A 12,868-nucleotide genomic window follows, 5' to 3' on the forward strand; every position below is an offset into this window, starting at 1 on the left:
TGTTAGGAAACAAGGCATGTTTCAAAATTTAAGAAGACTGAAATCATTTTAAGCATCTTTTCCGACCATAATGCTATGAAACTAGAAATCTACTACAAGAAAAAAGCTAGGAAAGTCACATCTATGTGGAGACTAAAAACATGCTACTGAACAACCATGGGATCAATGAAGAGATCAATGGAGAAATAAAAAAAATACTTGCAGACAGATGAAAATGAAAACACAACTTACCAACTCCTATGGGATGCAGTAAAAACAGTTCTAAAAGGGAAACTTATAGCAATACAGGCCTTATCTGGACAAACAAGAAAAATCTCAAAGAACTAATCTTAAACTACACTAACAGAACTAGAAAAAGAAGAAAAGACAAGGCCTAAGTCAGTAGAAGGAGAGAAATAATAAAAATTAGAGCAGAAATAAATGAACTAGAGACTAAAAAAACAATAGCAAGCATCAACAAAACTAAGATCTGGTTCTTTGAGAAGATAAACAAAATTGACAAATCCTTAGCCAGAACTTGCTAAGAAAAAAAGAGAGAAGGCTGAAATAAATAAAATTAAAAATGAAAGAGGAGAAATTACAACAGACACCACAGAAATACAAAAGACTATAAAAGAATACTATGAAAAACTGTATGCCAACAAATTGGATAACTTAGAAGCAATGGATAAATTCTTAGCCTCATAAAACTTCCCAAAACTGAATCAAGAAGAAATAGAGAATCTGAATAGCCAAATCACAAGTAAAGAGATTGAAACAGTAATCAAAAATCTCCCCAGAAACAAAAGCCCAGGACCAGATGGCTTCTCTGGAGAATTCAACAAACATTCAAAGACGACTTAATACCTATCCTTCTCAAACTATTCCAAAAAATTGAAGAAGACAGAATGCTTCCTAACTCATTCTATGAGGCCAACATTACCCTAATACTGAAACTAGACATAGACATCACAAAGAAGGAAAATCACAGGCCAATATTACTGATAAACATAGATGCAAAGATCCTCAACAAAATATTGGCAAACCGAATACATCAAAACATTAAAAGGATCATACACCATGATCAGCTGGGATTTGTACCAGGGGTACAGGGATGTTCAACATCTGCAAATCAATCAATGTGATACATGACATTAACAAAATGAGGAATAAAAATCACATGATTGTCTCAACACATGCAGAGAAAGCATTTGACAAGATTCAACATCCATTTATGATAAAAACCCTCAATAAAATAGGTGTAGAAGGAAAATACCTCAACATAGTAAAAGCCATATATAACAAACCCACAGCCAACTTCATAGTTAGTGCAAAACTGAAAGCCATCACTCTGAGAAAAGGAACAAGACAAGGGTGCCCACTCTTGCCACTCCTATTCAATATAGTACTGGAGTTTTTGGCCAGAGAAATTAGGCAGGAAAAAAAAAAGGTATCCAAATTGGAAAGGAAGGAGTAAACCTCTTGTTGTTTGTGGACAATATAATTCTATATACAGAAAATTCTAGAGAACCCACCAGAAAATTATAAGAAATAATCAACAACTATAGCAAAGTTGCACGGTAAAAAATCAACTTACAGAAATCAGTTGCATTTCTATACACTAAAAACAACTAGCAGAAAGAGAACTCAAGAATACAAACCTATTTATAATCGCAACAAAAGGAATAAAATATCTAGGAAGAAACTGAGCCAAGGAGGTGAAAGACCTATACAATAAAAACTATAAGACATTATTGAAAGAAATTGATGATGATGTAAAGAAATGGAAAGATAGTCCATACTAATGGATTGGAAAAATATACATAGTTTAATGTACATATTACCTAAAGCAATCTAAAGATTCAATGCTATCCCAATCAGAATTCCAAGGACATTCTTCATGGAAATACAGCAAAGAATCCTAAAATTTATATGGAACAACAAAAGATCCTGAATAACCAAAGCAATCCTGAGAAAAACAACCAAAGCTGGAGGCATTATAATTCCTGACTTCAAAATACAGTACAAAGCTATAGTAATCAAAGCAGCATGGTACTGGCACAAAAACAGACACACAGATCAATGGAACAGAATTGAAAACCCAGAAACAAAACCACACATCTACAGATAGCTAATCTTCAACAAAGGAGCCAAGAACATACAAAGGAGAAAGGAAAGTCTCTTCAATAAATGGTATTGGGAAAACTGGACAGCCATACGCAAAAGAATGAAAGTAGATCATTTTCTTGCACCATCCACAAAAATTAACTCAAAATGGATTAAAGATTTGAGTGTAATACTTGAAGCCATAAAACTCCTAGAAGAAAATATAGGCACTACACTCTTTAACATTGATCTTAGCAGCATTCTTTTTGAATACCATGTCTACTTAGGCACAGGAAACAAAAGATAAACAAATTGGACTTCATCAGATTAAAAAGTTTCTGTAAAAAAGGAAACCATGAACAAAATGAAAAGACAACTCACCAACTGAGAGAAAATATTTGCAAATCATATATCCAACAAGGAATTAATTTCCAAAAGATATAAAGAACTCATACAACTCAACAACAAAAAAAATCCAATCAAAAAATGGGCAAAGGATATGAAGAGACATTTTTCCAGTGAAGATATAGAGATGGCCAACAGACACATGAAAAGATTTTCAACATCACTAATCATTAGGGAAATGCAAATCAAAACTGCAATGAGATATCACCTCACACCTGTCAGAATGGCTATAATTAACAAGGCAAGAAATAGTAAGTGTTGGAAAGGATGTGGAGAAAAAGGAACCCTCATACACTGCTGGTGGGAATGCAAACTTGTGCAGCTACTATGGAAAACAGTATGGAGATTTCTCAAAAAAATAAAAAAATAAAAATACCATAGGATTCAGTTATCCAACTACTAGGTACTTATCCAAAGAACAGGAAATCAACAATACAAAGAGATCTATGCACTCCTATATTCATTGCAGCATTATTCATAATAGCCAAGATGTGGAAGCCACTCAAATGCCCATCAACTGATGAATAGATGAAGAAGATGCAGTATACATGTACAGTAGAATGCTCCTCAGCCATAAAAAAAGACAAAATCGTCCCATTTGCAACAACATGGATGGACCCTGAGGTTATTATGTTAAGTGACATAAGCCAGACAGAGAAAGACCAACACCCTATGACTGCACCCATATGTGGAAGATAAACAAACATATGGATAAAGAGAATAGATTAGAGGGTGGTTACCAGAGGGGGAGGGGGTTGGGGGGTTAGGCAAAAGGGGTAAAGGGGCACATATGTATGTTGATGGATAAAAACTAGACTATTGATGGCGAGCACGAGGTAGTCTATACAGAAACTGATAGATAATAATGTACATGTGAAATTACATGATGTTGTAAATCAATATGACCTCAATAAAATAATAAGAAAAAATAAATAAATAAAAGGGATGAAAATTTGCTGAAACAGAAAAGTGGAGATTACTGACTGAAAAAAAGGAGATCATGAAGCAGTACATATAATTTGATCACATTTTGGTAAAAAAATTCTTACATGTAAGAAAATCACTTGGAGGGATACAGCAAGGTATTAATAGTGGTAGGAATGTGGTTTTTATTGTTATATTTTTGTTTTCTGTATTTTTAAATTTTCCAGAATGCACAGGTATTGCTTCTGTAATAATAAATTATTTAATAAATAAAACGGGCACAAAGAAAGAAAAAGAAAGAACAGAACAATCCTCAACTGATGGGTCCTACTTTTCATCTAAATATAAATATAAATCCTCGAGTTTGGACTGGAGCCAGAACTAGAATTACTAGAGCGAAGGGCAGGGAGAGACAGTAGGTGAGCAGAGAAGGATAGAACCATGATAAGAATTCATCAAAGACAAGGAACTCTAGACAAGAAATTGTCTGCTAATTCCAGAATTTAATTTCTTTTAAAAGGTTGAGGGAGAGGATGGAAAAAGCAATCCAGGGAAAAGCCTAAGAAGGAGGACAAGAAGTCGCTGACTCTGAAAATTCATCTCTCCATACCAGAGGGACTCCTGTTTGCAGGGCCTGCCCTGAGCACTGTGGGGACAATGACAGCCAAAACGACTCCTGCTGCTGCCAGAGATGGGGACACCCAAAGGAGAATGAGACCAGAACTTGCAACGAGAAGAAAAGGCATAATCCTCAAATGAAACAAGAAAAAAGTTAAATTCACAAATTGAGGCCTGAGGGCTGGGAACCCAGGCCTGAGCCTAGGCTGACCCAGCCCCATGAAGGCCCTGCTGTCCACCATCTTGGAGACAGGACAAGGCCCAGGTGATGTCCCAGTCCCTGTGATCACAGGTCCTGGTGGGACAAGGTTCTATTGAAGGGACAAGGACAAAAGAGCAGAGAGATGACCCAGCCGAGGAGTGACCACATCAAAATCCATGATGCAGAGAGCACTGACTGGACACAGTCCCTGTCCATGCTTGGCTCCACACAGTCTTTTCCTGTCCCTGCCTGCAACAGACTCAGCACAGCAAACATGGATTCTGGAAGGTTCTCAGTGCTTTTGTTCATTTCCTTTCTCCAATTTTAGGAATCTTCTCCTTTAATTAACCCAACAATCAATCCCTCATGGCAAGAATTTGAAAAAACAAATTTATAGTCAGATTCTTATTTTCAAAATGGAAGACATTGCAGCTCAGTGCAATGTGAAGTTAAGACAAGGCTGGAGACATCTCAGCCCACCTCTGCTGGAAAAGGAGAGTAGATGGGAAAACAGGAAATGTCAGTGTGGGGACGAGGTCTTGGTGGGTGGGGCGGGGGGGGGCAGTCTCTCCACCTCCTCACATTACGCTAACAGGAATGCAGACACATTCAGATGCCATTTGCAGAAAGCGAGGTCAGAGATTCCCGAAGTCACAATTGGGGAGGGGGAGGCATGAACAAATCTTGCATCACTCAGTCGCCACAAGGCAGCTGTCTCACACTGTAGAAGACAAGAATCATGAACAAATTCAGGTCAGTGGCTGTAGGTGGTGACATTCTGAACAGCCCACTACATCTTCCAAATGTCCCAACCAAAGAATCCCCATAACCCACCTGTGTTCCTTCTGCCCCAACTGCTCTCCCAGGCTCTCCAAGGTCTCACCTTTAGGATCCGCGAGAGACACATCTGTGCTCAGGGCACTGTCACCGCCTGGGATAGAACAAAACAGGACATGGTCAGAGCCCAGGGGACACGAGACTAAAGGAGGAACTATGGGGTGGGTGAGCTCCCCCATGGGCTCCTGTCTGCACTATTACAAGGGTCTCAGGGATCAACCTCCCCCTTCCACACTTACGCAGCCTGAGTGTAGCTCCCTCCTTTTCCACCTGTGGGAAGAAAACATCCTGTGAGAAGCCATGGAGGAGGCAGGGCCATAAGTTCCTAAAGGAACACCCTAGTCCTAGACCCCTGGGGAGTTTACAGAACTGTGACTACGGACCCAGGGCAGGATCAGAAAGAGGAAAGAACATGTGTGAGGAGTGGAACAAGTGCCCTCGTGGAAGTCTGTGCTCAGCAGTGACCTTCCCCTCTGTCCTGTGACTGCTAGGAGTCAGGGGTCCATCACCAGATCCATCATGGTGATAAACTTGTCCTGAATTTTCACATGTGCTTTACCAAAGAGTACGTGTTAGCAAACAGGGCACCAGACTGGGTAAACAAGTGTGTGGATGGGACTTCCCATTAACAAGGCAGGGCAAACCTCTCCCTGGAGCTAGAAGCCTCCCAGTGGGACAAAAACACTCAGAGCAAACCCCTTCCCTACCTGAGCGCTTCTTCCTCCACATCACAGCTCCAGCCACCACAGCGACAAGGAGACCCGGGCCAGCAATGACTCCCACAATGAGGATGGTGGACTCAAGAGGCGGCTCTGGGAAGCGAAGGGAAGGTGAAGGCCCTGACCCCAGTCCTCAGCCCTGACCCTGCTGAAGGTTTCCAGAAGGGCTCCTGATTTCCCTGAGAAGAGGCTCTGAGCCCACAGCTCCCTCCTTACTCCATCTCAGGGTGACAGGCTCAGGGAGTCCCTGGTGCTGCACATGGCACGTGTATCTCTGCTCCTCTCCAGAAGGCACAACCATGGCCGCCCACTTCTGGAAGGTCCCGTCCCCTGCAGGCCTGGTCTCCACAAGCTCCGTGTCCTGGGTCAGGTCCTCCCCATCACACTGCCAGGTCAGGGTGATCTCCGCAGGGTAGAAGCCCAGGGCCCAGCACCTCAGGGTGACCTCATGGTCAGAGATGGGGTGGCGGGTCACATGCGTCTTTGGGGAATCTAAGGAGAAGGGTGAGAAAATTCAGGAACTTTGCATCCTTCATGGGCCACTAAAGCAGCACTCATGTGACTATCCTGAGAATGGATGGGACAATTAGGGTGGGCAAAGGGAGCACAAAACCCAGACACCAGACTAGACACAGGCTTCTGGGATAATTTCCTATTGTTTGGATAGTTCTAGGAAGAGGGTGAGACAACAAGGTAGGAGACTCCAGCTGTCTGATGGAGGAAAGGGAATTTCTGGTCCTGATCTGGGTGGAAGTGGAGTGACTCAGAAAATCTCACACACATAGGTGTGGGGCAGAGAACAAGGTTGAGAGAAAGTCCCTCACAGTTCTCAAAGCTGCTGACAGAGAGTCAAGGGGTGCTGCCGATTGGTTATTGCAGAGATGGTCTCCCCATCTATCCCTAGAGAGACTGGATCCCTTAATAGTTCCTCAGAGAAGGACTGACCATCGGCACTAGTCACTCTCTGGTACAGGATCTGAACACTCAAGGCGGAATCCCCTCTCTTGACTCACGGGAGGGGTCGTATTCTGGCATCTATTCCATCTTCGTCCTCTCCTTGTGGGAGCGCAGCCCCAGCCTGTGGAGAGATCTGGGAAGTACGGAAGCGCCCCTTATACCTGTGCGCTGCAGCATCTCCTTTCCATTCTCCAAGTATCTGCGAAGCCACTTCACGCACGTGCCCTCCAGGTACCCCCTGAAGCGCTCATGTGCAAGGGACGCCTCCCACTTGCGCCGGGTGATCTGAGCCGCCGCGTCCGCCGCGGTCCAGGAGCGCAGGTCCTCGTTCAGGGCGATGTAATCGGCGCCGTCGTAGGCGTACTGCCAGTACCCGCGGAGGAGCGGCCCGTGCGATCCCACCTCGCAGCCATAGGTCAACTGGAAAGTGTGAGATCCTGGCCCCGCCCCCACGGTCAGCCACGCCCACTTAACCCGGCCCCCGCCCCTCACCGATGGGTGGTGATTGGTCAGAGCCAGTTTCCAACTCAACAGCAGACAATTGAGACTTAGGGGGGCCCTGGCTGGTCAGTGGCAGATGGGGAGATTCATGATCTGCGACCTGGGCCCGGGGTCACTCACCGGCTTCGCTCTGGTTGTAGTAGCCCCTCAGGGTCAGCAAGTTCCTTCGAAAATTCTGTATGAGGTCCTTGGCGCGCCGTGTCTCTTCTTCCCAATACTCCGGCCCCTCCTGCTGCACCCACGGCGCCCGCGGCTCCATCCTCGGACTCGCGGCGTCGCTGTCGAACCGCACGAACTGCGTGTCGTCCACGTAGCCGACTTCGAGGTACCGGGGCTCCCCGCGGCCGGGCCGGGACACGGCGGTGTGGAAATACCTCATGGAGTGGGAGCCTGGGGGCGGGGAGGGGTTGAGACCTGGCCCGACCTTCCTCCTGGCGCGGGTCCCCGGGTCCGAGGTTGAAGGGGCCGGGAGGGAAGGAAGGGGAGGGGTCGTCAGACAGAAAAGGGGCTGCGGGAGACCCGAGCGGGTGAGAGGCGACAGCGAGAGACTGGGGAGGGAGCCTGGGCCCGAGGCGGCGGAGACGCGACTTCCCCGGGGGTCCTGTGCCCCCGCCGCGAGGTCCCCTCGCTCCGTGCCCCGCAGAGGCCGTTTCCTCCCGACGCCGCACTCACCCGCCAAAGTCTCGGTCAGGGTCAGGGCCCCCGAGAGCAGTAGGAGGAGGGTTCGGAGCGCCATGACTGTTTCCTCAGAGTCTGGAGAGAATCTGAATCTAGGCCTGTGTGTGCAGACTTTCTAACAGGAAACCGCGTGAAGCTGATTGGCTTCTTTAGAAACCGGACAATGCGAATAAGAACTGGGGCATCATGATGAATATCTAGGCGGAAGGACCTGACGGGTTGAGAGAAGAAGTGAAATTTCTGGGCAATGGGGAATTCCTAAGGTGTGGCTTCCCCACCCCAGACAGAGCCCTCTGGGTTGAGACCCTGAGAACCATGCTCTGGCACTTGGGACTTGCCCTGACCCCTCTCCTCCTGCACCGAGAGCTTTTTGTCACACCGTCTCCCTGAGTCCTGGCCCGGGGGCTGTCTGAGGAAACCGGGAGAGACCCCCAGGCTGGGCTCAGCTCCTTTTCCGCCTCTTCCTGGAATCACTCTCGCTGAACTGGACTCTGCCTTCCATCCCTGACCTCTCCCCCTGGACTCTTCTAGAAGAAAACTCACCCCCAGGGAACTTGATGCCAAAGAATGAGTTTGCTCAGGGAATGGATGGGGAGGGAGAGGGGTTTTCTCTTTAAACGTGGAGGAGTTGTGCCTGAAAACACCAGATAAAGATTCCCGTAGAGACCAAGTTCCTTTTTATTCACTACAGTGGGTAAGACAAACTTAAAACCCCCGAACATCAGGAATCTAATCTGTAAAAGCAGTGATTTTGACGCCTTGTACAGGAATGTGTCTGCACAGCACTGCAGTCGGACTCACAAAGGTCCTGAGTTTTACTTTCCCAGGCAGTATATCTGTGACCGTTTTGTGACTGTATTTTAAAATGATCTTCATTCCATAGCCCTGAGTTTGCCTGTGTGAGACCCCACATATCCTCAGTACAAAGAAGCACATGATAACAAGGAGAGAGTGCGAACTTTAATCACCTCGAATTAGCAAGTGTTGATCAAATGGGCCTGCTCCAGTGCTCATGCATTGCCTGTTTTTAAGAATTACTATCTTCTAAGCGATGCGCATTTTTCACCAGGACACTTGGTATTATTATTTTGTTTGAACTGATTAAGGTAAGGAGCCAGTAGTTTTTAGGAAGCTCACACAGAGTGCAATCAGAATAGCCTGATTGGCCATGTAGATATATTTATTAAAAATATGTGAAATAACATATTTAAATCTGAGAATTCCACTGCTTTAGAATTCTTTTCCTCTGCTCCTTTTCCTCACCCCTGCTTCTCCAGCCTTTCTCTCTGTCTCTCTCACCCCTTAGGCACTCTTCTCCTGAAGTCTCCACCGCTCTCTCACTTCTGAATTGTGGCACTGCTGCTGCAGTGCACAGACTGTTCTCCTCACAGAGGTCATGGATCCTGCTAATGCGAGTCAGGATGTGTCCTTTCTTCACTTAAAATGCTCCAGTGGCTCCATCTCACTCATGTAAAGCCTCTACAAAGTAAGGAACATGAGCTCAGGAGCTCTGGACTGTTTTGTTCAAAGCTGTATCCTCAGTATGTACAGCCAATACTGGTATGTTGTAGGCACTAGATTAATTTTGTCAAATGAATGAAATATAGTGGAATTAAAATTTAATTGTATCACATAAAAATCACAAAATAAAAAATACAAAAAAAAATCGGGAAAGATTTTACTTCCTGCAACTAGTGTGCCTGACAGTTCATAGATTCATTCCGTTGGAGAAAATGTTATGTGCTTGTGTGTTGCACAGTTAAGCCTGTGTGTAGTTTTATATTACCACATAAGAAATTACCACCAACTTAATGGCTTAAGACAACATCAATTATTTGCTTACAGTTCCTTATTGAGAAATCCAAGCAAGGTGTATGTGGGTTCTCTGTTCAAGGTCTCACAAAGCTGTGTTCTTATCTTGAGTTTGAGGTTCTCCTCCAAACTCACATAGAGCTTGTTGGCAGAATTCTCTTTCTTGCGGTTGTAGGACTGAAGTCACATTTCCTTGCTGGCTGTCAGTGAAGGAGGGGGTGGTAATGTGGCTCTGACTTCCCTGCCTGGGCCCTGGTGAGAATGGTCTGTCCTGCACTTCTTTTCAGAGTAGGAGTGATCAGTAGTCTTGGAGTCAGGGGCTCCTGTATTCGCTCCCTCCTCCCTAATGAAGAGTGCTTTATACTTTTTGGGAAGCAGGGGTCTTCACAGTCTGCTGATCTGATGAATATCATTGTCCCATCTCCTGAAATAAAGGCACATGTGCACATAACAGCAACTCCTGCTTGCAATACCAACATGGGGAGGTTTCCTAGACCTTGATTCTCCATTTACACAGAGAGAGAGGGGTGGTGGAAGTAGGGGCTGATGTCCAGAGCGGGAGCCCCAGGTGTCCTTTAGAAATTCTCCATTGGTGTTCATTTGCTTTCTGAAGTTTGGAAGAATTTGCACTCAGGAGGAGAAAGCCTTTGAAGAAGGTGAGAGATATTCAGGCGTGGGTATAGGGGGTGGAAGAGGATGAGGAAGTAGAGACAAAGCAGAATGGGGCTGGGCAGGAGGTGAAGGGTCCAGGAGGAGAGGGACCTGGCCCAATGGCAGCTGGTCTTGAGCCTGGAGCCTCAGTGCAGGGAGGACTGAAGCCCATGAGGAATGGGGAGAGTGCAGGACCTTCTATTGTCTAGAAAAATCACCTCAGAATTTTTTGTTCGTTTTTGTTTTCTATTAAGATGAATTTGGTAAATAAGCCAAATTAATAAGCATGGGAAATAAGGACCTACTTTTCCAAGGATAACTTTTACAATCTCCCCCGAGTTTGAACTCATCACCAGTCTCCTGAAGAAGGTAGCCAGGCACCATCATGAGGCCTGTGAAGCCTGCTCTTTTTACTTGAGTCTCTGCACTTCCCCCTCTGCTTTGGGCTGGGGAAGGGGGTGGTGAGGAGGAGCGTGGAGGCTTTGGGCACTTCCTTCTGCACTTCCTTTCTCTGTTGTTATTGCTGGAGTTCCTGCCTCCCCAGCACCCCATCCCTCACCTAAGCAAAACACAGCCAGTGGCATGCTTGGCCCGGGAAGCCCCTTGGGGCCTCAGACCCACTGGAACTACCCACCCGAACAGCTTCTCTGCATACTCTCCCTGCCTGAGGCAACTGCCCAGATGGACTGGATCCTCTTGCAGATGCTGCCTTTGCCCAAACATTCTTGAAAGTTCTTTAGATCAGAAACTCCTTCTTTAGACTTGCTCTGAAGCCTTTGACCTTTCTCAAGGGCAAATTGATGTTCAAGGAACAAGATCTGCCCGAACTTTGTCTAAGACCCAAGGATGCTATGGCAATGTGGGTTTCCGGTGTGGTTGAAGCATAACTGTGACAGGTACCCAGTGCTTGCACTTGATTTTGCACTTCTTTTTATTCTAGCCTGCGCCTTTTGTCTTAGTTTTACATATCTGTCTACTCCACTCAAGACATCCCTTTCAGAAACAATTTAAGAAAGATTCAGTGCTATCAAAATGTGAAGCTGTGTCTTATAGAAGAAAGTATAGTGTTTTAATTAACATTTTGGTTTTTAAAAATCTGAAATTTACTGAGTTTTGGGCTTAATTTTACAATATTTAAAAACTGAAATATTCTCCCTGACTCCCATACAAATTCAAATGTATACTAAAAGAGAAATTTCTGCATATCAGAGAAAGTGAAAATCACCAAGTTATCCTACTCCCTGGGGATATCACTGTCAAACTTTGGTGAGAAATCTTCTAGGTTTTCCTCTGTGTAAAACATGTATTATATTAGTGGGATTAGTGGCATTATAATTCAGTTTGTTCTTAAGCTTTGGCAAAGCTTGACAGTGTATTGGGCACACCTTTTCACAGCAATATATTAAAATCTATCTTATGCCTTTTATTGGTTGCAAAGATTTTTATCACATGACCTTTCTTTGGGGAGATGGAAATGTCCCACATCTTCACTGTGGTAGTGGTGACATGGGTGTGTACAATTGCCAGAACTCAACCAGCTGTGCATTTCAAATAGATGCATTATATTGTATGCAAAGTACGGCCCAATAAAGTTGGTTTTAAAAATATTATCCTCTTTAAAATTTGTACTTTGGTTATATAAAAACAACCAAACACCTTGTTGGTGTTGCTAAAAGACACACCCTGACACATCTGGAGTTAATGGGTCCTGATCTGCAACTTTCTCTCAAATGGTCCCACAATAACAACAATAGCCATCTATTTATGCATTCAGAGAAAGATCAAACAGCTGAAGTCAAATGTCAACAAATGACAAAACTAGATAGAGGGGGAAAATAAAGGTTAGAAATAATACTACATTTTTTGAAATTTATTTCCCCTTTACCATTTTTCTTCCTTTTTCTTCTCTCTTCCTTTCTTAAACACTTTCCCCCTTCCCTCTCTCTTTTCCCCACTCTCTCCTTTAAGTCTTATCCCCTGCATATTCGAGCCCCGTGGTCAACACGCGTGCTTGCGTCCACCTGCAGAGGTCAGGTACGGGTCAGGTACCGAGGTGTGAGTGGGCTGTCGCCTGGGCATTTTGTAAGCGGTAAAGCGCTACCTGGCCAGTGGAGCTAGATTCAAATAGGACGGTCCTGGGCGGGCACTTTCCTTTCTGGGGTGACCTGAGGCTGTAGGAAGTGTTTTCCATTGTTAGAAACCAAGATGGGGCCCCTTGGGGGAGGGGGCTGGAAGCAGCATTTCCGTACTCACCCGCCTCAGAATCAACCAACGTGTTATTTATAAGTCAGATTCCAGGTCCCCCTCCAGAGTCTGGGACTCCGAATGTCGCTGGACCCGGGGCAGGTCTGCGTTTTCACCACTGGCAGGTATAACTGCCTAGGAGTTTGGGAACAGAAACCTAAATGCAGCTGGCTCCTCTCCCACTCCGCCCATAAGCGCCTTTATAACAATGAGCAACATTTTTTAGGCCAGGTTG

General features: G+C 45.1%; 1 protein-coding gene across 2 annotated transcripts; it reads right to left on the reverse strand.

The window, feature by feature from the left end:
- Positions 1–4,610: 4,610 nt before the first annotated feature.
- LOC124226413 (patr class I histocompatibility antigen, A-2 alpha chain-like) lies at positions 4,611–12,822 on the reverse strand. Of its 2 annotated transcripts, none has more exons than XR_006885296.1 (8): positions 7,921–12,822; positions 7,369–7,638; positions 6,909–7,184; positions 6,007–6,282; positions 5,779–5,883; positions 5,311–5,341; positions 5,069–5,165; positions 4,611–4,955 (listed from the first exon to the last, which is right to left on the reverse strand). XR_006885296.1 is itself a non-coding variant. In XM_046639670.1 (8 exons), the coding sequence occupies exons 1-7, from the start codon at positions 7,982–7,984 to the stop codon at positions 5,159–5,161; spliced, it is 1,029 nt and encodes a 342-aa protein (XP_046495626.1). In that variant the 5' UTR covers positions 7,985–12,822; the 3' UTR covers positions 4,611–4,955; positions 5,118–5,158. The 2 variants fall into 2 exon arrangements, 1 of the variants encoding a protein (XP_046495626.1); XM_046639670.1 differs by having other exon boundaries at positions 5,118–5,165.
- Between the last annotated feature and the right edge of the window lie 46 nt (positions 12,823–12,868).

Source organism: Equus quagga, chromosome 15 (assembly GCF_021613505.1).
Source record: "Equus quagga isolate Etosha38 chromosome 15, UCLA_HA_Equagga_1.0, whole genome shotgun sequence".
NCBI classification, from domain to species: Eukaryota; Metazoa; Chordata; class Mammalia; order Perissodactyla; family Equidae; genus Equus; species Equus quagga.

Excerpts from the sequence above, each read along its gene's own strand:
- LOC124226413 (XM_046639670.1), bottom strand. The coding sequence starts at position 7,984 with ATGGCGCTCCGAACCCTCCTCCTACTGCTCTCGGGGGCCCTGACCCTG. Across the intron at positions 5,884-6,006 it reads GCCTGTCACCCTGAGATGGA|AGCCGCCTCTTGAGTCCACC; the intron begins GTAAGGAGGGAG and ends TTCGCTTCCCAG. Across the intron at positions 5,342-5,778 it reads GTGGAGGAAGAAGCGCTCAG|GTGGAAAAGGAGGGAGCTAC; the intron begins GTAGGGAAGGGG and ends TTCTTCCCACAG.